This window comes from Sycon ciliatum, chromosome 12 (genome assembly GCF_964019385.1).
Source record: "Sycon ciliatum chromosome 12, ocSycCili1.1, whole genome shotgun sequence".
In the NCBI taxonomy this organism is placed as follows: Eukaryota; Metazoa; Porifera; class Calcarea; order Leucosolenida; family Sycettidae; genus Sycon; species Sycon ciliatum.
Genome location: NC_088654.1, coordinates 3,638,770 through 3,665,609, shown reverse-complemented (window position 1 = coordinate 3,665,609; position 26,840 = coordinate 3,638,770). Strand labels below are relative to the sequence as shown.

At 48.4% G+C, this 26,840-nt stretch overlaps 2 protein-coding genes across 2 annotated transcripts in view; one reads left to right on the top strand and one right to left on the bottom strand.

Annotated features, from left to right (window-relative positions):
- The window catches only part of LOC135828472 (uncharacterized), a 14,999-nt gene extending 13,303 nt beyond the window's left edge, over positions 1-1,696 (top strand). The window contains exon 7 of the mRNA XM_065340919.1: positions 573-1,696. Coding sequence (XP_065196991.1) covers positions 573-613 — 41 coding nt within the window. The 3' untranslated portion in view covers positions 614-1,696. The remainder of the gene's footprint in view (positions 1-572) is intronic.
- A 2,489-nt stretch (positions 1,697-4,185) lies between these two features.
- Positions 4,186-26,053, bottom strand: LOC135828814 (ubiquitin recognition factor in ER-associated degradation protein 1-like). The gene is made up of 12 exons (XM_065341242.1): positions 25,792-26,053; positions 23,070-23,214; positions 22,151-22,183; positions 21,717-21,841; positions 20,536-20,666; positions 19,627-19,699; positions 16,774-16,842; positions 15,653-15,733; positions 12,282-12,371; positions 9,166-9,329; positions 8,127-8,208; positions 4,186-6,062 (listed from the first exon to the last, which is right to left on the bottom strand). The coding sequence occupies exons 1-12, from the start codon at positions 25,792-25,794 to the stop codon at positions 5,997-5,999; spliced, it is 1,062 nt and encodes a 353-aa protein (XP_065197314.1). The 5' UTR covers positions 25,795-26,053; the 3' UTR covers positions 4,186-5,996.
- Positions 26,054-26,840: the final 787 nt, after the last annotated feature.

The following is a 26,840-nucleotide window of genomic DNA, read 5'->3' as shown; positions in this document are numbered from 1 at the left end:
GCCTGATTTTCAAGATACACTGTCGGCACATAAGCCTGGTTTTAGTGTTGACACACGTAGAAATACCTCAGTCCTGGTTTGAATAGAAGCCTGATGTGAATAGAAGCCTGATGTGAATAGAAGCCTGATGTGAATAGAAGCCTAGCTCTGACATCGGCTTCTACAGGAATAAGCCTGGCTTTAATACGCGACATTACGGTACACGTCGCACTCCGTTATAAGTCACACGCCCACTTTAATGGTTTGAGCCATATTGTTTCATTATATTCACGTAAGTCGGATGTCACACTCCAGTGTAGCTGTGCATCCTCTTCTTTGCCCATGACATGAAGTTTAGTGTGAAAAGGTGCGACTCATATTGGGGGAAGTACGAGTACGGTACCTGCTTGCTGGATTTACTAGGCTTGCATCCCTATCAGGAAGCCAGAAAGATATACCAGTTGGTTTGGAAAGGGAAAAGAAGAAGGCAGACAGAAAGGCAGATAGGATGTATCTCTTTATGTCTCTCACTCCCTTTTCTCATCTGTTGGTGTGCGTGTGCGTGTGCGTGTGTGTGTGTGTGTACACTGCAGGCACCGGCGGTGACCTGGAGGTGCAGGATGTGGAGGAATAGAAGAACAGCAGCAGTCGTAACACTTTAGTGGTGCCAGTGCCAGCAGCAGTGAGCGTGTGATGCTGATGATGTCAGTGATGATGTCAGTGATGATGTCAGTGATGATGTCAACGAGTAAAGATGTTGCTATGCAGATGTGATGTGAATTCCTGTCTTTGACCACCAATGTGAAAATTATATTAGCCTTTATCATATCGTTCTTTCTTCTCCTCACTCCGCTCTCTCTCTCTCTCTCTCTCTCTCTCTCTCTCTCTCTCTTCTCTCTTCTCTCTCTCTCTCTCTCTCTCTCTCTCTCTCTCTCTCTCTCTCTCTCTCTCTCTCTCTCTCTCTCTCGCTCTCGCTCTCGCTCTCTCTCTCTCTCTCTCTCTCTCTCTCTCTCTCTCTCTCTCTCTCTCTCTCTCTCTCTCTCTCTCTCTCTTCGCCACGGGCAACTGCTTCCTCATTTTTTTCAGGCAACTGCGCTCTCTCCTTCCTTGTCATATGTGTTTTCTAGTTTTCTGGCTTGTTTTGGTCCTGAGGGCTTTTCACGCACACGCGCACGAATAATAATGTTCCTATCCTATCTAACTTCACTAACCGTATCTTTGATGGTCTTTGCTTGCACTCGACCACTATGTCACTGCGAGGTCTTTGCTTGCACTCGACCACTATGTCACTGGCGCTGTGTATTGCCTTACACTAGTATTCGGCCGGCTCATGGCTATGTCCTCATCCTTTTTACTTTCCCTTACCCCCTCCCCTCCCTCGCTCCCCTCGCACCGCGGTGTTCAGCCTCGGTTTTCTTTTGTTCCTGTTTTGGTGCCGGCAGCGGCAGCAGTCGTACATCTGTGGTGGTGGTTTCTGTATGCTACGTGTGGTGTTCCTCGGCTGTTCTACGGCGCTGTGTGCATTCCATTCACACCATATTATCGTGTAGAGAGAACAAACGAGAGAGAGAGAGAGATATTGACGGAAAGAAAATTTTGGAATCTCTTCACCCCGTATATTTCCTATGGTCGTCTGCTCTTGCATGCGGTGAATACACGACGTTGCTCACCTTTCCTTTGCTCTTTTTTCTCTTAAAAGGTTTTCATTCCTTCCTCACATCTTCTGTGTGTGTGTGTGTGTGTGTGTGTGTGTGTGTGCGTGCGTGTGTCTGTGTGTGTCTGTGTTGGTGAAGCAAGTATACCCAAACATCGAGTACTCGCTCGAAATCTGTTTGCAAGCGAATAGATCTACAGTGCAACCTGTAAGACGACCGCTCAAGGGACCTTCAAAGTGTGGTCTCTGTTACCAGGTGGTCTCCTTATCCAGTGTCATTTGACTGGAAACAGCATCCCTTGGTCCTGGTTGCAGTGGTCTTCTGGGGCAGGTGGTTGCCTTATCCGCATGGTCGCCTTGACAGGTTTTACTGTACTGGATCAGAACAGAGTAAATGTACCGGTAGAGCAGAGTCGCGTGCCCAAGAACGTTGTTTCCAAGGAGTAAAGCCTGGGACGTTCATATTTTTCCGCAATCTGGCTGCGTTCTTATAGTACGTTCTTAATTAGAAACAATCCGTACTGGATCATGTATTCCACAAGCTGCCAGAAAACCAACACCGCCGTAATCGATTGTACGTAAGCATGATTGTGTACATGTGTGTGCAGCCGCAAACGTACAACATCTGAATACCCATTATTTAAACTTATTTTGGTCGGAGTGCTTGCACATGTATAAGCCGCACCCTCATTTGTTGGTGAATTTTGAGTGTTCAAAATATACGGCTTTTAATAATACTCTGGGAAAATACGGTACATGCTGCGGCGATTGGGCCTTTCCGGACCTATGGGGACCGGTAGATAAGCTCTCGGGGGGAGCGTGTTTTAATCTTGGTACCATTGGCGCATCCTTCTTCACACGACGCAATGCAACGCGAGGAGAATTTAGTATTGTTGTGCTTGAGCAGTTCAGACATGCAGTTGCCAAAACGAGTTCTGCTGTTTCTGGAAGGATTCAAGTGGACTGGGTAGTGGGAATTTCCCTGACAAATATGGCAGAAAACAATTCAAAACATGCATGGACACCCTGGAGTTTTAAATTCATTGATCTGCTGTAAAAGCCATAATGATAACATAATAATACTGTTCTATTGAGGGTTGAGAATGAGTGAGAATCGTTACCTTTGGTACGCGTAAAACAGTTCATTTTGGGAAATCGTTATAATAATATCATCATAAGCGCCTCGTTAGAATAATGGTTTTTACAGTTCACCATGCAGCTTAATGACCTAATGAATCATCTTTGCAACATGTGTCACCAACAGCACATACACTGTACACCATGGTGTCACACAACGTGGTTGGCTAACACCCTCTCTCTTTGTATTGGCCGGTGTTCTCACTGTGCTATGAGATGCTGTAATAAATAAATAAATAAGTGCGCCTAGACCGAAAAGGGCAAAGCCGTAGATTCTGAACCAGACACCAATGACCGGGTATTCTTGATGTGAATCATCCTCTCAACGTTTCGTTTCGAAGCACCTGGCTCTAGGCAGCGGCGGATAATGCTCGAAAGGTGGCAGAGTCTGCTCGAAAAGCAGTGAAATTGGCAGAACCATACAAACCTTATGGCGGGCAATTCGTCGAATTCTGCTCCATTTCTTTATCCACATACCAAACATGCATGAAACTTACCAGAAAAAGTACCGAATTCTGCCAATTTTTCTGCCGGCATAATCCGGATATCCGCCGGTGCCTACCTGAATCTGTCCCTGTGGAAATTTGCGAAAAATTCTCCAAAACTTGCGCAAGGAATTGCGGCAAAAAATGTGGAAAGATTCGTAACTTGCCAGGAACTCGAGGAATTATTTGCAGAATATTGCGGATTTGGGCCAAATCGCGAAATTTGTTGCATCCTAAGAATCGCTGTTTGCGTTCTGTGCAAATTACCTACATGTACATGTACAAACAGGATCATTGAAAGCACTGTATACTGCGTGAGATGTGAATAAGAAGTGCAGAAAACAACAAAAACGCGGGAGCGGATTTTCAGATCGCGAAATTTGTTGCATCGGTGGAATCACGATTTCCTGAATACTCGGAAAAACGCCCCACCACACTCTGGAGATACTAGTACATGGATTTCGTAAAAAAATCAAAAATTTAAACTCGCACAGGGAGCAGAGACGTCCGCGGGTATTTCTAGTACATGCACGTGCACTGGTACCCCTGTAACCAAGGTAACCTACACATGCACGGGTACCCCTGTAACCAAGGTAACCTACACATGCACGGGTACAACTGTAGCCATGGTAACCTTCACAAGCTATTTCAGCTTTAGACCTGAGCTGGAGCAGCCCGAGCATGTGCGTACTTCCTCGGAGGCGACACATGCCATCCATGGGAGCACAAAGTACACTACGCGCATGCATGCACATGCATACACACACACGCATCCACACACGCATGGCCACACACACACGTGCATGCACACACACACACACACACACACACACACACACACACACACACACACACACACACACACACACACACACGCGCGCATGCGCGCGCACACACACATACACACACACGATCACATCGGACCAGGCATAAACGCAAAATGCAGATGTGTTATTACTATTGGCTGCTTTCAATTAGCACAGTTCTTCCAGCCATCACCAGACCAGGCAATGAGAGAAAACAACCACACACAACACAGACTAGAGATATAGAGATAGCTCAGAAACTGTGACCTGCCCCTCTCAGAATGATTAGCCAGTATGAAGTCATGATAATATCAGGACCCCGTCCTGTTAATATGATTTTATGATGCAGAAATGAACATACAGGCAGATGGGTAGTAGAAAAATAATGACTCTTCGGGGGGGGGGGGGGGGGGGGGGGGAGCACGTTCACTCAATCACTATGTACAATGAGCAGAACAAGCAGGTAAACAAAATCCCACATAAACACCAGAAAAGAAGGAGATAGCAGACTACGGTTGACGGCTTGGGATCTACGCTGAATCACAAAGTATGCTGTGATACGCGGTTAAAAAGGTCTGCTTGAACACATGCGTGCCTGTGTGCATTGCCATGGACACGACGAGCGAGAGAAAGAAAGACTCCTTGCTTAGCTCAGCAGCACATGCTATGTGTGTATATACATCAGCATGGGAGCAGTACCCACCGAGCAACAGGCTGACACTACATGTACACTATACAGTTACTGAGTATATATACAAGCGAATGGCGGCGGACAGCAAGTGGAGCGGAGCGGAAGAAATAGCTAGTTAAAACACCAGCCAGAAGAATGCGATCGTGTGCTCGTGGTACACTGCTCTCTGTACACACAGCAAGAGCACAGAACTATTTAAAAAAAAGACGGGAACAGAGCTTTTTCCAGGAGTATTAAAGCGGAATGGCGGTTTCTTTGCGTAGCTACAGCGGTTAAAGATAGGGAAGCAAGCACAGCACGTGCAGACCAGCTATAGAAGGCTCTGGTATAAGCCAAGGCTCTCGTGCACACACACGCGCGCGCACGCGCGCACACACACACAGCGCATGGTTAACGACCAGGGTAATACTGAACCAGCACCCACCAGCGTGCAGACGGTGACACCTAGCTCCCGGGCATCAGCACACACAGTGCAGCATGAGGATATTACTGAACAACAGAGCATGGCGACAACGCACAGAGACTACACATCACAGAACCCGCGCCAACAAGAGCAGAGTACAACGACGCGGTGCACAAACGCACTGGGATGCAAGCATGAGCACAAGCTAACACTGTGTGAGGTAGGCAACCGTGAAGACGCGCCACTGCATAAAGCTGAATACGATTTTCGCACACGGAATAAATAAATGCAGCAAGGGTCTTACAGCGAGCCTGTGGGGCGGCGCGACAACTCAACAACCTCTGCACCTCACCCACTGGTGACGGGGAGTATCGAACACCAATCGCAAGAGGTGAAGACGAAAAGAGTATCAGAGAAGTGAAGTCAGCAGTAGATGTTGAGCCATGCACACCAGCGCTGAGATAAACTAAGCAAGGACGGAGGATGTCAGCAAACGCAGTGTGTCCAGAGGTGGTGAGCAATAGTTACAAAAGCAACACGACGAAACGTTTACTGACTGGCGGTAAGGTATCACTTCACACACAGCCACACCGATACACACACACACACACACACACACACACACACACACACACACACACACACACACACACACACACACACACACACACACACACACATACACACACACATACAGCCACACCGGCATACACACAGACACACACATACACACCGATACACACAGCCGCATACACCGACCGACACACATACACACACATGCATAGATCATCTCCTACGAGCACGGCGTCGCACGATCCCCATAAAGGCCCAGTTGCCCTGACTACCGTCTCCTCTTGCGCAGGCAATGTCCGGAGCCACCGAATGCATTGAATGAGGCATCCTCCTCCTAAGAACAGACGAGGAAGACGAGGGAGACAAGAGAGCAGGAAGACAATAGTAAGCGGGTCAATCATCGCATTCAACTAGGGTAAAACCTGGAACTAAAGACCACCGTGACTAGCGACCAGCCTGGTACTACAGACCACTTCGCTAGGAACGGACGGTCTCGCATTCATATACGTTATAATGTATGGTTGTGCGGTGCAAACCTCTAACTAAGGACCACCTGCGACTAAAGACCACTTTCTCCGGCACCAAGGGGTGGTCGTTAGTCACAGGTTTTACTTTACTTGTTATTCGTATATCCAAGAACAGACCAATTTCAACCGTTTTTTATAAAAAAAATACTACAAGTCTATGCTTGGCGCTGGCATAATTTGCAATCTCTCTCTTTCACAACCATCGCGGAAATCTGGAAAGCTTCCAGATGGCAAAGGTTGCCCGTTGTACAGTAAGTAGATACACAGTAGAAGCAGTGTTTGACATACACTGTACTATGTACAGTACCGTCGGGCGCCGAAGAACGAACCGCCGTTGAACGGACCACCGAAGAACGGCCAGGCTAGAATTTCACCAATTTTCAAGAACGGTGTAGCAGACCTTCGTGTAAGAAAAATCCAGGAGAGTGAACTATCACTCTCGCTATCCTCTCAAGGAGAGTGGTGGGAGAGCAGTCCCCACCACCACAACTCCCCCCCCCCCCCCCAAACAATTGCTCGTCTTATCTATCCAAGGCGAGCACAATACGGTTTTTTTAATATCTTGCCGTACTCCAATCGGATTCAATACCCAATAGCTGCCAAATTCGTTCTGGAAAATCGCCGTACGCACTGCAAATGGAAGCTGCTCGGACCACAACTTCAGTTTCCCTTCATCAATTTTAACAATGAATCCCAAGCATTCTGGAAAGCTATTGGCAAGAGGAACACACCAGTGGGATTTTCACCAACTGGAGTGTTACTGCAGTGGCAATAGCCTAGGGAGCTGGGAAGACACGCGCAACGGAAAATTGAGACAATTCGCTAAGATCCATAGTTTTTTGTAGTATTCATCTTAGAGCGCTCCTTTCTTTTGTAGCTAACCGCTAAAGACCTGTGCCTGACGTCACACAGGTCAATGCATGCCCGGACTGCAACGCAACAGAGAGAAATCCTTTATGTCAAAATTATGATTGCCACCCAAGTGCGCAAGTGAAAATTTGCTACGGGACGTAAAATACCTCGCGAGTGCCGTAACTCCACTATTCGACCTCGGAACGACTTCAGATTTGTTGGAGCCGACCGCTGAGAACTTTCTAATGCGAATAGACCTTTCGATTACTCAATTCCGCGCAGGGAAAGCCGAGTTACGAAAGATTTGAGTGTTTGCAGAATGGACTTCATAGTGATGCGGATACGCTCGAAATTCTCAAGGCGCGCGACGAAAAGTGCGCCCAAAATGAAAATAAGGAGAGCGAAGGCGCGCGAGAGCGATCGCTCTCCTTTTACCAGATGGTCTGGTGTAGGCTGGAATTTTCGCACATAAAAACGGAACCCGTTACATACACTATCATGTACTTGTCAAGTACACTCAGACGTAGAACTCTGCTTACATGTACTTCAAGTACATGTAAGACTGTACCATCGAATAAGAATGAAACTGCTGTGTTTGTTAAGAATAAGAACAGGCTAGGCTAGAACCCTGACCCCCCCCAGTTCTTCGGCGACCGACTGTACTGTAGTGAACAGAGCTCACTGACTTGTCAGTTTGAGTACAGCTCTGGCAAGGCACGTTCCGGCCCGGTATAAATCTGGCTTTCGGGAAATTTATTTCCCCTTGCTATCAGCTTCGGCCTCATTTTCTCCGTGCTGCGCTGATGAGTCCACAAAGAACAAAACAGTTCTGTCCGCAGATCGAGCATACCGAGTCAACTGCTGATGCAGAACCCAGGAAAGTATCTATCGGTGCGCTAGTAATAGTTTGGCGATGAATAATATCAACGGCGCACTCATTATCACAAACACTGCAACCAAAGAAGTTTCATGTCCAGAACGTTTTCTTGTCAGAATCATAATTCTCTACTGTTCTGTACCTTGTCCAGGTCTTGCTTCTTCGGGAAGACACGCGCAAACGTCAGCGTTCCCTTCACATAGTTATAATTCGGCACACCACGTCTGGAGGACAGCAAGCAGCAACAACAATAGAAAAAAAGCACAGTAATGAGCTAGAAGTAAAGAAGCTAGGAGGTTGGCTTTACGGCGGAGCATGGCTTTACGGCGGAGCATGGCTTTACGGCGGAGCATGGCTTTACGGCGGAGCATGGCTTTTGGCCGGGAAACTGTGTGAACACCCTGGCAGCAACGGGCCAATTCAACCATGGCGGTGGGGGAGCTGGTCTGTGAAAGCGCTGACCGACGGCACAATCATCGTGCCGGAATTCACGAATCTTACACAAAACTAAAGTGTTCTTCATCAAAACACAGCACCAGGTCCAACAGCTGCCCTGCTGGGCCACATCCACGCCAACCAAGCGAGCATATGATGAGGGGCAGCTTCAAAGAAAGACAAACAGCCATCACCCCCCCCCCCCCCCCCCCCCGGCTCACACACACACGTGCACTCACATGTACAAACACATACACACACCTTGAAACCTTGAAACTGCCACCTAAAGGTGATGCAGTGCCTCAAAGAGGCAAGGAGGGCAGAGTTACTTCTTGCATTTGTGTTGAGCCAGGTACTGGAGACGTGTGAACTTCCGAGAGATACACACACACCCACCCACACCCACACCCACACCCACACACACATACACACACAAACCTCAGACCTGCCCATCGTGTAAGCGATGATAGCGAACAGCTATGTTAGACATAGCAACTTGTGCTGGGATTACACCATTCAACAGCTTGCAAGGCTGATGAATTGACCGCCACTATGTTTAGCCTGGTATCTACCACACAGCTGATTGAAGTGGCTTTTTCTGGCCAGTGAATCCCTATTTTTCATTTTTCCATTATTTCACACACGCACACGCGCAGACACACACACACGAACACGCAGACACACACACACACATACACATACACCCCCCCCCCCCCCCAACACGCACACACAAGCGTAAAACTCACGTTCTGGGCTCGGCGGAGTCCATATTCTCAGCGGCACCGTCGGTACTTGCCCCGTTGGGAGCTGACGATGCACCACCAGAACCAGCTGCTGCCTTGCCACGCTTCCGACCTTTCTTTGCCCCTCTACCGCCGGCATCCAAGACGTTACCAGCACCATGAAATACCTAATACAAGAATAGACAAACACAAAACAGTGCAATGCAGTGCAATGCAGTACAATTGTTAATATCATCTCGCCTTGGCACCCCCAAGAGGGCGGTGGCGTACCTGCGGTTGCGGCACACTCGGCTCTCACGCGAACCGTGAATTTTATTGTTTTGCTTTGTTTCTTGGCACCCCCTATGCTGGGCTTGGTGAAATCCCAGCCTGTCTGTTTCCCCGGCACTACGTTCTTCGGTGCCCGCCAGCACTGTGGCCTTTGTAGTACTGTGTGTACTGTGTGCAGCGTGCTATTCTCATCCCACTCCACATACATACATACAGGAGCCAGAGAGATTTGTCAATTCTCATCCCACTCCACATACATATACACAGGAGCCAGAGAAACTTGTTAATTCTCATCACACTGTACATACACACAGGAGCCAGAGAGACGTGGTGCTACTCCGAGATCCACACGCAACGCATTCATCGGTCTGATCATTCGCATTCAGCCGAGACAAAACCTCTGCCACTGCGTATCGAGAACGGTGCAAGCGAGCAAGAAAGGGAAACTGTCTACGATACACTGCCCATACCTAGGTGTTCTCTCTTGTATTACCGAGTGATTGTAAAACCAGCTACTAGCAGGGTTACGGTCGAGGATTGCCCATACAACAGGTCTTCAAACGAGAGAGCTTGGAAGCTCAGGGCCCTACGCTATGCTTTTTTGCTTAGCTCATCGTGCATGTTATTAGAACTGATGGAAACGTGTTTGCAATACAATGATGTAGCCGATCAGTTCTAATAACATGCAAAATGAGCTAGGCAAAATGCCGCTTCATCAGTTCATGTATTGCAAATAAAGTACAGTAGCGTGTGCATTGCTATGCTGTATAGGTGAAAGTAGGCATACATGGACATTGCTATGCTGTACAGGTGAAAGTAGGCATACATGGACATTGCTATGCTGTACAGGTGAAAGTAGGCATACATGGACATTGCTATGCTGTACAGGTGAAAGTAGGCATACATGGACATTGCTATGCTGTACAGGTGAAAGTAGGCATACATGGACATTGCTATGCTGTACAGGTGAAAGTAGGCATACATGGACATTGCTATGCTGTACAGGTGAAAGTAGGCATACATGGACATTGCTATGCTGTACAGGTGAAAGTAGGCATACATGGACATTGCTATGCTGTACAGGTGAAAGTAGGCATACATGGACATTGCTATGCTGTACAGGTGAAAGTAGGCATACATGGACATTGCTATGCTGTACAGGTGAAAGTAGGCATACATGGACATTGCTATGCTGTACAGGTGAAAGTAGGCATACATGGACATTGCTATGCTGTACAGGTGAAAGTAGGCATACATGGACAATGCTATGCTGTACAGGTGAAAGTAGGCATACATGGACATTGCTATGCTGTACAGGTGAAAGTAGGCATACATGGACATTGCTATGCTGTACAGGTGAAAGTAGGCATACATGGACATTGCTATGCTGTACAGGTGAAAGTAGGCATACATGGACATTGCTATGCTGTACAGGTGAAAGTAGGCATACATGGACATTGCTATGCTGTACAGGTGAAAGTAGGCATACATGGACATTGCTATGCTGTACAGGTGAAAGTAGGCATACATGGACATTGCTATGCTGTACAGGTGAAAGTAGGCATACATGGACATTGCTATGCTGTACAGGTGAAAGTAGGCATACATGGACATTGCTATGCTGTACAGGTGAAAGTAGGCATACATGGACATTGCTATGCTGTACAGGTGAAAGTAGGCATACATGGACATTGCTATGCTGTACAGGTGAAAGTAGGCATACATGGACATTGCTATGCTGTACAGGTGAAAGTAGGCATACATGGACATTGCTATGCTGTACAGGTGAAAGTAGGCATACATGGACATTGCTATGCTGTACAGGTGAAAGTAGGCATACATGGACATTGCTATGCTGTACAGGTGAAAGTAGGCATACATGGACATTGCTATGCTGTACAGGTGAAAGTAGGCATACATGGACATTGCTATGCTGTACAGGTGAAAGTAGGCATACATGGACATTGCTATGCTGTACAGGTGAAAGTAGGCATACATGGACATTGCTATGCTGTACAGGTGAAAGTAGGCATACATGGACATTGCTATGCTGTACAGGTGAAAGTAGAGTAGGCATACATGGACATTGCTATGCTGTACAGGTGAAAGTAGGCATACATGGACATTGCTATGCTGTACAGGTGAAAGTAGGCATACATGGACATTGCTATGCTGTACAGGTGAAAGTAGAGTAGGCATACATGGACATTGCTATGCTGTACAGGTGAAAGTAGGCATACATGGACATTGCTATGCTGTACAGGTGAAAGTAGGCATACATGGACATTGCTATGCTGTACAGGTGAAAGTAGGCACACATGGACAATATCAAGACTACATGAAACCCAGAGTGCGCAGCAGCTTCCGGCTTTTTCTACATGGGTGTCTGTCATGGCGGAATTCTGGGATTACGTCATATTTGGTGCAGGTCTGAGGCAGTAAGTGGCGTAGTGCGTACAACTGAGCGGCAGTTGTGCAGAAAGAGACCTGCTTGAATCCTGCTTGTACGCACTACACCACTACTTCTTTTTTGAAGTAAAATGATGTAATCACGGAATTTCGCCGTGAAAGCAACCCATCAGAGCTGCACACTCTAGTTTTCATGTACTCTTGATAATACACACGTAAGAAGAGAAGGTAGGAGAAGACCAAGACCAGTAGGCACTGGAGAATGCTGATGTCTTTCTGAACACTGCTCTGATTGTGACGTCAAGAATGCACCCTACCCCATACTCCCCCTTCCCAGACTGTTGTCTGTATTGTAACTTCCCTACCACACCCCCCCCCCCCATACACCACACCCCCCCCCCCTTCCCAGACTGTTGCCTGCAGCGCAAACTCATGCTCACCTTGAACCCGCCACTTTGCTCCACAGCCTCCCGGACGGCTTTCTCTATTCTCTTCTCCTCGGAGATGCGTAGCTGTTCAGCGGCTTGCTCCTGAAGACATACAGAGAACAGAGAGAACAGAGAGAACAGAGAGCAATGGACAATACACAAGTTAGTTACAACTTAACCCGATGCATGGCATTCTGTGACTCGTGTAGTAAAAAGTTTCGAAGCGGAGGACTCCGCTTTCAGCAACTCGAGAATATTGTAGTACGAGGTCAATTTTTTGGACACTCAAATTAAATAGCACCCCATTATGTTGGTTTGTAAGATACATTAAATTTCTTTCTTGCTTTTCTACTGGCACACTTATGCTTTACCACCACCACACACACCTGAAGGCATAGAGTTGAAGCATGCGACCACAACTTGACCTGATCGAAGGTGTCTTTTTCTACTGCTTTTTCAATGCGAGCAATTATTGGACAACTAAATTAAATAGCATCTAGCAGCAGTCTGCAATGGTGTGAACAAGTAAAACTTGCACAGGACATGAAAATGGGGTAAGGCTATGCCTATGAGACCGGCTGATATGAGTTCTAATGACAGGCCGTTCATAGCAAGCTTTTCAAGGCTTTTCAATGTGACACACAATTTAAAGGGTCACTCAAGGGTTTTCATGGACGTCATATTCAAGAACAGAGGAGAGCACTCCAGTGTGGCCCATCTCCTTCTCATATTTCGCAAAGAGTGGAGGGCTAGCGCCGTAACTAGCCGCTGCGTCCTTCTTGGTTAGGAAGTGTTCACTGGTGCCAGGTGAGTGGCACGCTCGCACTGCTAAAAGAGATTTCTCCTGACCAGAACCCCTCCACAAACGCACCGGTTGAGAAGGCGAGGAGACTCTTCCAGGCGGATTCGAGCTGGAAGACGTAGTCCCTGGAGTTGATGGAAGGGATACAACATCCCCCATGTCGACATTCTCTCCGTTATGCGACGTAGAGTCAACGGAATCCTCAATCATTTATTATTTAATCGAAATTTTCAAAATTACTCATTACATTACCTAAGAATAATAAAGAAAACGCCCAGAAAGAAACGGCCTTCGCCGCTAAAAATTGGCCCGAAGAAACTTGAGGACCACACGAAGACACACTTGTCAAAGATTTGTCCACCAAGGAAAGGACAACGACTCAGGAGGACTCTACTTCCATATTTAACTGATTTGTCCAAAAATTGCGACATGTCCAAAAATTGCGAATCACCTCGTACAGTAAAACTGCCCAGATCCAGGCAGGTTGGGACCAAGCACTGCCCAGATCCAGGCAGGTTGGGACCAAGCACTGGCCAGATCCAGGCAGGTTGGGACCAAGCACTGCCCAGATCCAGGCAGGTTGGGACCAAGCACTGCCCAGATCCAGGCAGGTTGGGACCAAGCACTGGCCAGATCCAGGCAGGTTGGGACCAAGCACTGCCCAGATCCAGGCAGGTTGGGACCAAGCACTGCCCAGATCCAGGCAGGTTGGGACCAAGCACTGCCCAGATCCAGGCAGGTTGGGACCAAGCACTGCCCAGATCCAGGCAGGTTGGGACCAAGCACTGCCCAGATCCAGGCAGGTTGGGACCAAGCACTGCCCAGATCCGGGCAGGTTGGGACCAAGCACTGCCCAGATCCAGGCAGGTTGGGACCAAGCACTGCCCAGATCCAGGCAGGTTGGGACCAAGCACTGCCCAGATCCAGGCAGGTTGGGACCAAGCACTGCCCATATCCAGGCAGGTTGGGACCAAGCACTGCCCAGATCCAGGCAGGTTGGGACCAAGCACTGCCCAGATCCAGGCAGGTTGGGACCAAGCACTGCCCAGATCCAGGCAGGTTGGGACCAAGCACTGGCCAGATCCAGGCAGGTTGGGACCAAGCACTGCCCAGATCCAGGCAGGTTGGGACCAAGCACTGGCCAGATCCAGGCAGGTTGGGACCAAGCACTGCCCAGATCCAGGCAGGTTGGGACCAAGCACTGCCCAGATCCAGGCAGGTTGGGACCAAGCACTGCCCAGATCCAGGCAGGTTGGGACCAAGCACTGCCCAGATCCAGGCAGGTTGGGACCAAGCACTGCCCAGATCCAGGCAGGTTGGGACCAAGCACTGCCCAGATCCAGGCAGGTTGGGACCAAGCACTGCCCAGATCCAGGCAGGTTGGGACCAAGCACTGCCCAGATCCAGGCAGGTTGGGACCAAGCACTGCCCAGATCCAGGCAGGTTGGGACCAAGCACTGGCCAGATCCAGGCAGGTTGGGACCAAGCACTGCCCAGATCCAGGCAGGTTGGGACCAAGCACTGGCCAGATCCAGGCAGGTTGGGACCAAGCACTGCCCAGATCCAGGCAGGTTGGGACCAAGCACTGCCCAGATCCAGGCAGGTTGGGACCAAGCACTGCCCAGATCCAGGCAGGTTGGGACCAAGCACTGCCCAGATCCAGGCAGGTTGGGACCAAGCACTGCCCAGATCCAGGCAGGTTGGGACCAAGCACTGCCCAGATCCAGGCAGGTTGGGACCAAGCACTGCCCAGATCCAGGCAGGTTGGGACCAAGCACTGCCCAGATCCAGGCAGGTTGGGACCAAGCACTGCCCAGATCCAGGCAGGTTGGGACCAAGCACTGCCCAGATCCAGGCAGGTTGGGACCAAGCACTGCCCAGATCCAGGCAGGTTGGGACCAAGCACTGCCCAGATCCAGGCAGGTTGGGACCAAGCACTGCCCAGATCCAGGCAGGTTGGGACCAAGCACTGCCCAGATCCAGGCAGGTTGGGACCAAGCACTGCCCAGATCCAGGCAGGTTGGGACCAAGCACTGCCCAGATCCAGGCAGGTTGGGACCAAGCACTGCCCATAGCTAGCAATTGCCTGTAACTCAGAACAGACATACTTACTGCATTGCAAGTACAACTAAGTTTTTATGGCAATCAACAGTTTTTGGGGCCGTTTTCGTTGAAAAGCCATTCTTGCACTATACATGGATCAGAAAGGTGCCTGGTATACGGACGTGTCCGGATTACGAACGTCCGGATCTGGGGAATTTTACTGTCCATACACACACACACATACACACCACACACACACACACACGCACGTACCCAACCACGCACACGCACGCACACACACACACACACACACACACACACACACACACACACACACACACACACACACACACATACACACAGTCGAACTGTAGAACAACACGCCACCATCATACACACCGCTGAATGGAGCACAGAAACAACGTCTACACACCACACAGACAGAGGGGTACTACTCTTTGACCATCAATGGCATACAATAGTTTCTACAGAGCTGTGCGCATGAAACGAGTGCGTGCACATGTGCATATGTACCTACCAGCGGGTGCACTCGTTTCTGCCTCTCGGCCTGCTGCTGCCGTTCGTCCTCTTCATGACCGACGTACGGGGCAAAGTCCACCTGCAGCACACGCCATGGACCATGGATACACATAGAGAGTTGACAACAGTACACCCATACCTCGTTTATCCGGGTGGTCCGGGACCGGGTACTGCTTTGCACGTTGGGTCTGATTTCAGTGAGCGCAACTGAATATTGTTTTAGCATCATATCCATTGCTGGACATTGTTTGCAACAAGGAGGACTAGCTGAGTTACTTACTTTATAACCCGTTATGTACTAAACTCAATAATAATAATAATAATAATACAGCACGCATATAGCTCATATGAAAAATCAAATGAGCTCAATGTATGTGGAGAATTGTGCCCTCAAATTCTTTACCTTGAATTGGACGTAACTTTAGTTTCCCTAGGACAATTGTCATAATCTTGGGCATTCTGGAAAGCCCCTGACGAGAGGAACACGATGAGCCCAAACTCGAGTCCACGAGATGCGCTGGACCAGCGCTGCAAGCCAGCGAAGGCATTTCAGGGCGGAGCTCGCGCTCTAGATCGATCTCCATCCGCCATTTCACTTTCCTTACTCGTATGTAGCTGAAATTTTTTTGTAGGCACTCGCGGGAACCCCTGTTCGAATTTCAATGAGTGTATCCTTGCCAACAGCCGACGAGTTCAGGGAAAATCCCGGCCGTTCAGTCACGCATTCACGGCCCTGAACGCCAATTGACCGTGACGGACGTTACGCGCGTCGTAACTCACTCACCGTTCGTCGTATCGCTTCGTAAATTGTTCGAGACGACAGCTGAGAGTTTTCTCTTCTCCCTACATACTTCGTTCTCTCCAAACAACAACTGAGAATTGACCAAGTTACGATAGTTTGAACATAATTGAAAAGTATAGAATTTATCGATCACCGGTGATCGATAAAAGTATGTTCCATCGGCAAAGGGTTAACATAAAGTAAGTAACTCAGCTAGTCCTTCTTGTTGCAATACTAAATAAGTGACTAGTATGCTTATTGTGCCAATGCATATTGTACGTGATCTGTCACATGATTATCATATAACTACTCCGTGCACCAATGGCTAGGCAACTCACCGACAGATCGCACTCGATGATGGAGACTGCATCCGCTGGCTTGAGCTTCAGCACTCTGAACTGGTAGACCTGCAACAACACGGCACAACGGTACAGCAGTACAGCAGTACAGCAGTTAACAGTTTACAGTACAGCAGTTTACAGCAGTGTCTGCTCCAGAGCCGGGTCAGCCACCCGGTTGTGGGGGGGGGGAGTACTTGGACCCGTTTGGAAAAAGAACACCGGGTCACCTGTGACCCTGTTAGGAATACACTGTACATGTACATCAGCGAGCCCTAAAAGATTTATTACAACTCCCTGATGTACAAGTCATGCAGTAGGCGCACTTAAAAGTACCCGGCTCTGACCCGGTTGCAAGAATAGTTCTGCCCGGTACAAGAGTATACCCGGTTGGTTTGAAATCCTAGGGCAGACACTGAACAGTACAGAAAGAACTCAGACAGTCAGTCAAAAAGAAGTAGGAGCTCGTTGGTGATGGACCAGGCCAAAAACAATTGGTGGAAAAAATTATTTTCGGATCTGGAGGCTCATTTATGACGTGTATGTTTGGGTCATACCCTGAAATTTATCAAGTTGTTCAGTGGCAGCAGCTACAACTACTCTTGATGACGCGTATGGTTGTGTGTATGACGGGTATGGTTGTGCGTATGACGGGTATGGTTGTGTGTATGACGGGTATGGTTGTGTGCATGACGGGTATGGTTGTATCAAGAGTACATAACCCCAAGAGTGTGCAACTGCCTGCACAACCTCTATGCTGTGCTGCGGCGGCAGAACTTCACATCACGTGACATGGTTCAAAAGGTTATGCTGGCAAACAGTGCAAAGTGACCACAAGAGAGTTGTACCCAAAGCTGGGCTGCGTACAACCCAGTATCTATCATGCACTAGAGTGCACGGGTTCATCACGTGATGTGAAGTTCTGCCGTCACAGACCCCATAGCTGGAGTTGCACACTCTTGGGGTTATGTACTCTTGGTTGTATGTGGTGGTGTGCACGGGTAGTCGGGTACCCGTGCTACCCGTGAGGACCTCGGGTAGACGGGTACAGAATAGTACCCGGAAACCCGAAGTCGCAGATGACATCATGTACAGTGCACGTGTACAAATAATTCACGCATGTCTACCCAATGCGCAAGGGAAGGGGCCGGTGTGCATTGTGGTCTTACCATGGAAACATTACCCGATCGGGTACCCGTGGAAAACTACCCGTGGAAAACTACCCGGACCCGATACCCGAAGAAAATGCTACCCGACTCAGCCCTAGTTGTATGTATGACGGGTACGTTTGTGTGTATGACGGGTACGTTTGTGTGTATGACGGGTATGTTTGTGTGTATGACGGGTTTGGTTGTGCAGGGTTCTAGCCAAAGGGGGGTAGGGGGGGGCGCTGCCCCCCCCCCCCCCTACTCTGTTTGCGCGCCCCCCTGTGAAAAATTGCCCCCCCCCCCTACTCATTTTCCGATTTTCGTGTTTTTCATGCATAGATGGTTCATTAAGGCATATTTGTCTGGGGTGAAGTCAGGGATTTGCCCCATACGTTGCATTTGGAGTGGCAAGACAATATTGGAAAGTGGAAAAATGGGATATAGGGTAACTGTTTCCCATGCCCACCCCCCTACAATTTTGACTTGGCAAGAACCCTGGTTGTGTGTATGACGGGTATGTTTGTGTGTATGACGGGTATGGTTGTATGTATGACGGGAGTATGTTTGTGTGTATGACGGGAGTATGTTTGTGTGTATGACGGGAGTATGTTTGTGTGTATGACGCGTATGTTTGTGTGTATGACGCGTATGTTTACGTCAAACTCTGAAGTGTATCTACGGTGCTGCTCAATGGAATCCGGTCACGTGAGTCGAGTTTGCGCCCCGCACCATTTCACTGCCCAGTGTTCACAGGTCTGGGACTTAGGGCAGAGTCGGATGGCATTTTCTTCGGGTATCGGGTCCGGGTAGTTTTCCACGTGTAGCACGGGTACCCGATCGGGTAATGTTTCCATGGTAACACCACAATGCACCCCTACCCTTACACACTGGGCAGCCGGCAGACATGCGGAGTTTTACGTGAACTATTTCTACACGTGCACTGTACATGATGTCATCTGCGACTTCGGGTTTTCGGGTACTATCCTGTACCCGTCTACCCGAGGTGCTCACGGGTAGCACGGGTACCCGACTACCCGTGCACACCACTACTAGGACTGCACAGTGCCCTGCACCATTTCACTGCCCAGTTTGCGCAGGTCTAGCCTCCAGGGCTACGCAACGTCCGGCGCGGACTCGAGTGACTCGATCGGATTTCATTGAGCAGCACTGCAGATGAAGACTCCACTGTAGCTATACTTATAAAAAAATTCAAAAAAATTCGACAGGTTCGCGTACCGGGCAGGTCAAGAACAAGGAGTCGTACAACTCCCTGGTCAAGAACCACCTTTCCGCTTCCGTGGGACGCCACCACCCTGCTGTACTTATGGTTGATACATATGGTGGTAAATACACACCTGACAATATGGCGGTAAATACACACCTGGCAATATGGCGGTAAATACACACCTGCCCACAAACGCTCTCTACACTGCAACGTTACTCTGGCACAGAGCTCTCCTTCTCACCACCAGCACCACCACCGTCATATTGCCAGGTGTGTATTTACCACCATACTCAATCTGTGGACAGAACTGTTTCGTCCTTCGTGGACTCATCAGCGCAGCGCAGAGGAAATGAGGCCGAACCTGGTAGCAATGAAAAATATATTTTCCAAAGCCAGATCCATTTTACCACCATCTGAGTCAAGCATGAGTATTGAGTACTTGTGTAGTTGTTCAGTGGCAACAGCATCAGCTCTACTAACCTTCTGGTTGTAGGCGATTTTGAGCATGTCGTCCTTGGAGAGACAGGAGAGCTTGCGTAGTGATGCCTCCAAGCTAGTGGTGCCAGCCAGGGATCAGCGGGTCAAGGGAAAAGAGACACGAGTGCTGGGGAACAGAGCACTCGATAATAGTCACTGACGGAACGCAAACAAACAGGAACGCGAGGAGCAAAGCGTGTTCCATAGTGTACATGCGAGAGTACATCCCCCATCCCCCCCCCCCCCCCCCATCCCCCCCACACACACACACAGAGTGTGAAAGTCCTGTATACCTGCTGTCCCGACAGAATTTCAAGCCGATGTCATTATATGATGCAATGCTCCTCCTCGCACAAGCCATTTATGGTACTTCACGTATTTGTACGGGGTATCAAGTTACTTGTACTGTCAACGCATCACACATGTTTCCAGAGGGAGACTGACATAGACAACTCTAATGGACGACTGGCTGTCCAATAGCCAGCCAGTCAGCGTGCCTAGAATCCCGAATTCTGCATGGGCTCAACTACACCTGGACTAATAGGAACATACCCACGCAAGAAAGCACACACACATGCACTCATGCGCACGCACGCACGTACGCACAAACACATCATGCACTCACACACACGCACGTACACACCCACCCACCCACCCTCACAGACACATACGTACACACACACACACACACACACACACACACGCGTGCGAGCACCCCCCCCCCCCCCCCATACACACACAAACACACATACACTTGCACTTGCTCACTGCCAAACTGGTCACGTGGGTCTCCCTGGGAGAATGGGGTGCGACTGAAAAGGAGTCTTGGAAAGACGACCCAATTGGCTATTATTGCACACACACGCACGCACACGCACACACACACACACACAGAAATGCTGACAAGGATACACAGCTTTGGGATTGTAGATGTCCAGAAACTCCTTGGACTGCGGCTGGACCTGAGCGTAGTTTCCCAGTGGCAGAATAGCTGACTCAACATTCAGAAAATCTCCTTCTGCCAAACACAGATTCTGCATCATCTGTAAAAGTAAGCAGCAGCAACATCAACATCAACATCAGCATCACCACCAATAGCAGCACCACCACCAATAAATAGCAGCAGAGGCAGCAGCAATAGCAGCAGCACCAGCAGCACCACCAATAAATAGCAGCAGCAGCAGCACCAGCAACAACAACAGCAGCAGCAGCAACAACAGCAGCATCAACATCAATATCAGCAACAGCCATAGCACTAGCAATAGCTGTATTGCGAATTCTGTCCTCCGTACTGTCTTACATCAGCCATTGTTGTACCTCCCCCTATAGAGAGTGGTGCTGTCACATCAGTTTGTCATGTGACTAAATTATTTGTGTAGAAAGTGATCATGGCATGTGGACAGTGGAACCAACATGGCCACCGACGTCATGTGACCCATAGATGCAGGGTGTGTGCGTGTGTGTGTGTGTGTGTGTGTGTGTGTGTGTGTGTGTGTGTGTGTGTGTGTGTGTGTATGGACAGTGGAATCAACATGGCCGACATAACGTGACCCTTAGATGCAGGGTTTGAGTGGAGTTGTAACCAACATGGCTGACATCATTTGACCCATAGATGCAGGGGGTTAAGTTGAGTTGTAACCAACATGGCTGTCCTGTATGGTCATGTAATAGCTGTGAGACCACTGTATAGCTCATGATGCCCTGCTAGGTGGGTGAAAGTTTGGATACGCTCGGTCTGCGTGGTGTGCTCAAGGACTGCTCGTGTTGTGCTGCGGATTGGACGCTACTTGAGATGCACAGTCTACTTGAACAAAGGCACCCCAGGCTACTCCCCTGAAACCTCAAGCATCAGGTTTGGGTAAGCACCAAGGAGGCAGCAATGGCTACCTTTAGTTTACTTCACCACATTTAATAGGTACAGGCATTGTTGCCTTCTTGCTTTGGATCATGAATAACGCCACAGCTCCTAGGCTATGATGAAAAATTGAACAGCATTTAGCTGCAGCATAACAAAGACAACAGCAGCAGCAGCAGCAGCACCAGCACCAGCATCAGCAGCAGCAACAACAGCAGCAGCAGCAGCAGCAGCTTACCCAGTATGGAATAAACACTTTGCCTTCGTCTGCAATGAACTCCAGCACACCGCAATGTGACGTGGTATTGGCAGTGCCGGGATTCGTCAGCTTGAACAACATCGGATACTGTGTGTTCAGCTGAGCTACAATGTGGAACACGCACACAAGAAAGAAGAAAGAAAGAGGATGGGAGTCCCACCGTTATCTCTTGTAGTCATACGGTATTATTTATTCGATACTGAAGAAGAAAGGACAAGGAAGTATATAATGTAACGTATGTATGCTCACATTGACAATCGTGACACTGGGGGAAACATGCTCAATGTTCAATAAGACTCGGCAAATGAACATGCACACACACACACACACACACACACACACACACACACGCACGCACGCACACACGCACGCACGCACACACACACAAATTATCCTCATCATTCCAAACTTACTGAGCTGATCTAGAGCAGATGGTGGCATGATAACTGCAAAGAAAGAAAAGAAAATGTCATGTGCACACACACAAACACAGACAGACAGACACACACACACACACACACACACACACACACACACACACACACACACACACACACACACACACACACACACACACATTACAGTCGCTCTTGCGCTTGATCCAATGATCCACTTCATAGCTTACATCACGATACTGCTCTATCCGAGGTCATCACTGAGTGCAGTGCTAGACAACATACAAGTTCATTTCCTCATTCTCACGTTCAATTGCTTCGTGCGTCGAATAGATAGACCACATTATCGAGCAACTTTCTGTACGGAAGTCCACGTTTACCCAGAGCATACAAGATGTTTCGGAAAGCGGTGATCACCACAAAGCAAACAACAAACTTTCTATCTAGCCAAAAATAATGGTTTATCACATCAAGCAGACTCCTAGTGTCTGCTGTGTGTATTGCTTTCAACACTACAAACGCAGCTCGCCACATATTATGTGCAGAGCTAGGTATGGCCAATTGTGGCGCGGTTGGGACTCAATCAGGGAGTCCTACGACTCACTGATGTACAATAGCCGCACTTGAATGTACACTGTAACCAAGGACTGATCCGGCTGCAAGAATAGTAATGCCAGGTACACGCGTACCCGGTTGGTTTGAAGTCCTACAGCAACGGACACTGGAGTACCTGCTGTAGTAGTGCAAGGCATGTCCCTAGACAACACACCACCAAAAGTAGCAAGAAGAACCCACGGGTGTGTGTGATCCCCGGTAGCCTAATTGGTAGGGCACTGTCCCGGAAAGACAGGGGTGCTGGGTTCGAATCCCGCTCGTGGATTCTTCTTTTGCAACACAAAATGTGCACAGCGTCAGTGGCTCTGCAGGCAAGACTCACTTTTTCCACCCTCTTCAATCTCCTTCCTGTCCGTGAACATGGTGACTGAGTAGCAGCGGTACTGGGCTTTGAACATGCGACCACCGCGCGCGTGCATGCCTGGCAGACCGGCAAAGCCTTCCGGCGCATAGTCGCTGCTTGAAAACTGCACTTGCCATACGGTGACGCGTGCACGTACACCCACACACCCACACGAACATACACACACATACCCCCCCCCCCCCCCACACACACACACACACAGACACAGACACAGACACAAACACACAAACCAGTCAGAATTTCTGTATCTGGCATTATGCACCATGGCAGGACAGCGAGGCTGCAGCAGTGCAGCAGTTACTGCATATACGCATGCATGCATGCACACCACACTTCAAAACTCCCACTCCCCCCAATCAATTGTAAGCCTCGCAAGTGTAAAACAGATCAGCAGTATTGAGTGAAGCTGCATGCAGCATGACCAAAGGGCGAAGCAACGACACACCATCACGCTGCATACATCCACAAAATCTTATAAACCTGATAAACTACAGTGATTCACGGGCGATGCCAACGCGAATCCCGCGAATTACTTGAAGTGTTATTATTATTATTATTATTATTATTATTATGGGCACATAGTATTCTACTATTACATGCTGTAAGACTAGTAATGTTAAGGAACATTTAATTTTCGAAAGGATTGGGAGAACTTCAAATTCAAAGGATCAGCCAGGGAAGTGAACTGCCTGAAAAGAGAAAACAAAACGCCAGGCCATTTTCAAGAAGTTCACTTCCCTGACTGATCCTTTGAACATTTAATTCTAACCAATTTAACGAATTTAAAAAAATTCGTTTACATTTTGAAGTCGTTATGTGCAGAACGGTAATATGGACATGTAGTCATTTGCCGGTTTTGAGACAGAATTCGCTAGAATTTCACCTCGCTAACCAACAAAAATCCGAAGATGGCTAACTTTTATTGACGTTGAAATATCTGATCTTACAGTGTACAGTGAAACCTGTCTAAGGCGACCGACCGCTCAAGGGACCTTCAAAGTGCGGTCGTTGTGTGCAGGTGGTCTCCTTATCCAGGGTCGTTTGACTGGAAATAGCATCCCCTGGTCCTAGTTGTAGTGGTCCTCTTGGACAGGTGGTCGCCTTATCCGAGTGGTCGCATTCACAGGTTTTACTGTAGAGGGAAACCTGTGTTTGCCGAACCCTGCACCAAGCGGAATCCTGTATGGATCGGAGAGATTTCCATGCACCAAAGTGCTGTGAATCAAACATGCACCCCTGGATCAAGCGGAATCCTGTCATATTCGGACAGTGCCCGCAGCACCAAGGGCGTCCGGTTCGGACAGGTTTCACCAAGAGAACATGAAAACCAGAGTGTGCAGCTCGGATGGGTTGCTGGCACGGCGGAATTCCGTGATTACATCATTTTAGTGATGTAGTGCGTACAAGCAGGATTCAAGCAGGTCTCTTTCTGCACAACTGCAGCTCAGTTGTACGCACTACGCCATTTCCCGCCTCAGATCTGCGCCAAATATGGTTCCGCCGTGACAGACACCCATAGCAGAAAAGGCCCCAAGCTGCACACTCTGCTTTTCATGTACTCTTGTGCATACTCTACATGTATTACCAACAGTACATAAACCTGTCCCCGGGGAAAATTGCGGAAAAAAATCGCAAAAAACGCGGGGAAAAACGCGGCATAATATGGCAAAATTTGCGGTAAATATGCGGTGAATAATATTGATGCACGGCAATTTTTAGTGAGTATGTAGTGAAATCAATCAGTTACAAGTCTCTGGTGTAAGCACTCGTCATATTTGAGTAAAAAGCCGCCACCGGATGAGGCGTTGCTGACCGAACAGTGCACTGTGTGTACGTGTAGTGCAACAAAAAAGTTCAAAAAACGCGGGAAAATCGCGGAAAACGCGGTCTTTTAAAAAATCGCAAAAAACGCGGCCGCGGAATCGCAATTTTCCCCGGGGACAGATAAACAAGCATGTGGAACTCCGCAACTCTCCTGCACAATCTGCAGATACCCCCGCCCGTGGCGGAAATTATTGTTGACGTCACCTTTTTACAGAGCACCCGCATTTTGCCGCAGAGCAGTGTGAGAGCACGTGCTGGGCACCGACCTTGTAATGTAAAGCCCGACCAAGTGCACCAGGCAAAACTTCCCAAAAGACTCCTTTATACTTTATTCTTCTTTTAGTCGATATCATGTAATTAGGCAAATTTGCCTGTTTGTTCTTCGACTCTAAATAAACAAACAACAACTCGCAGCGTGTGCGTCGTAGAAAAGAAAACGTCAACAATACCTGCGAGTTGCACACTCTTGTTTATGTACTCTTGGTATGACCAACTTGCTAGGATCTAATGATGGTGCTACTTTGCCTCAACCCAAATAAAATTAAAGGTCGTATTAGTAGCTGGCCTCACTGGTGCAGAAAGGAGGGTCAAGGAACTTGTGCTAAAATTCCTGATTACAAATATTTTGTGGAATAGGGCATCACTAACATGTCTTCCAACGAAATCCTGCCACCCACCATGACCCTACAAACGTCACACTCGATAGTTTCGTTCAGTTCAACAACTTTCGACCATTGGTATTGGAGATCAACATCACAGCATACTGAATACACTAACTGGCCTGACAAGATGAATGCAAGGAAACATGTTACACACGAGGGCCAGAGCCTATCCTATAAGTGAGATAAAGACTCACCATGACTATGTCATTAGCTAGTAGAGCGCAGAATAACGACAACAAAAGCAGTCCTCCACAACTGGCCGGTTTGCTATCTGTGAGATCGCAGGACTCCGTAACTAAGCTCCGAACGAGGATGTGCACAGATTTCAACAAGTCCCACGTAGAAAAGAGCAATAACTCCTTTAGCCAAAGGGAAACAGTGTCCTTTTCGAGCTAGCTAGCTTCGCCTTCTTGAACATTCAAGAAAAATGGATTGCCGATTTGCTTTGCTTTCTTTGACTTTTTGGAGTTTGGACATCGCATTTGAATGACATCACCTAAGAAGTCCTTACATCAGTTGTAGAGTGTATTATGTGTAATAGTGTATAATTATTTACGTCACAGTGGTACATGGTGAGTCACTGGTGATACGTCACACAACACAAGCCACACATGCGCACACCACCAACCAACGGTTGCGGTTCGAACCCCACTTTTGACGACCTTTTTTAATTTTTTTCTGTCGTGATCGAAGTTTGTGGGTTCGAATCCCATTCAGATTTCTGGACAACTTTTTTCTTTCTTTCAATTACCGGCACCAAGAGTACCCCCCCCCCCCCCACCCGTACTCTTGCCGGTACCTGTACAGTGATAGTTCAGTAGGCATAACCAATCTCCTTGGAGTCGCAAGCCTAAATAAAATATGCAATTTTGAACGTGTTTTTCCCCGCTAAAGCGATAAAATGCCTCGGACCCCCAAAAAGCTCGTGGTAAAAGGTCTTCTATTGGCTAACCCCCTTCCGAAAATTCAAATGCAGCCTTCGGCAAACTCTCCTTCATGCATGGCAAAACTATTTGAAGTTTCCAAAATTGCAGGAAAACTGTGTGACTGTATCCAGAACACGGGCCCAATTCTTAGGGTGCATGTACACAGTGTAGCAACCGGCTTTATTCAATCCAAGGTGTTTCACACCATATAGCGGGTATGTGCTCCGTCTTCCTACGGTTTTATGAGAATGTGATTAAAAAAATCAACACTGCAGCTTTTCACCCTTCCTGAAGAGCAAGAGGCCCAGTAAGCCTTA

Coding starts and splice junctions, on each gene's coding strand:
- LOC135828814 (XM_065341242.1), bottom strand. Junction 21,842..22,150: donor ATCTGCTCTAGATCAGCTCA/GTAAGTTTGGAA, acceptor TCCACATTGTAG/CTCAGCTGAACACACAGTAT. Junction 9,330..12,281: donor AGCAAAGTGGCGGGTTCAAG/GTGAGCATGAGT, acceptor TTCTTGTATTAG/GTATTTCATGGTGCTGGTAA.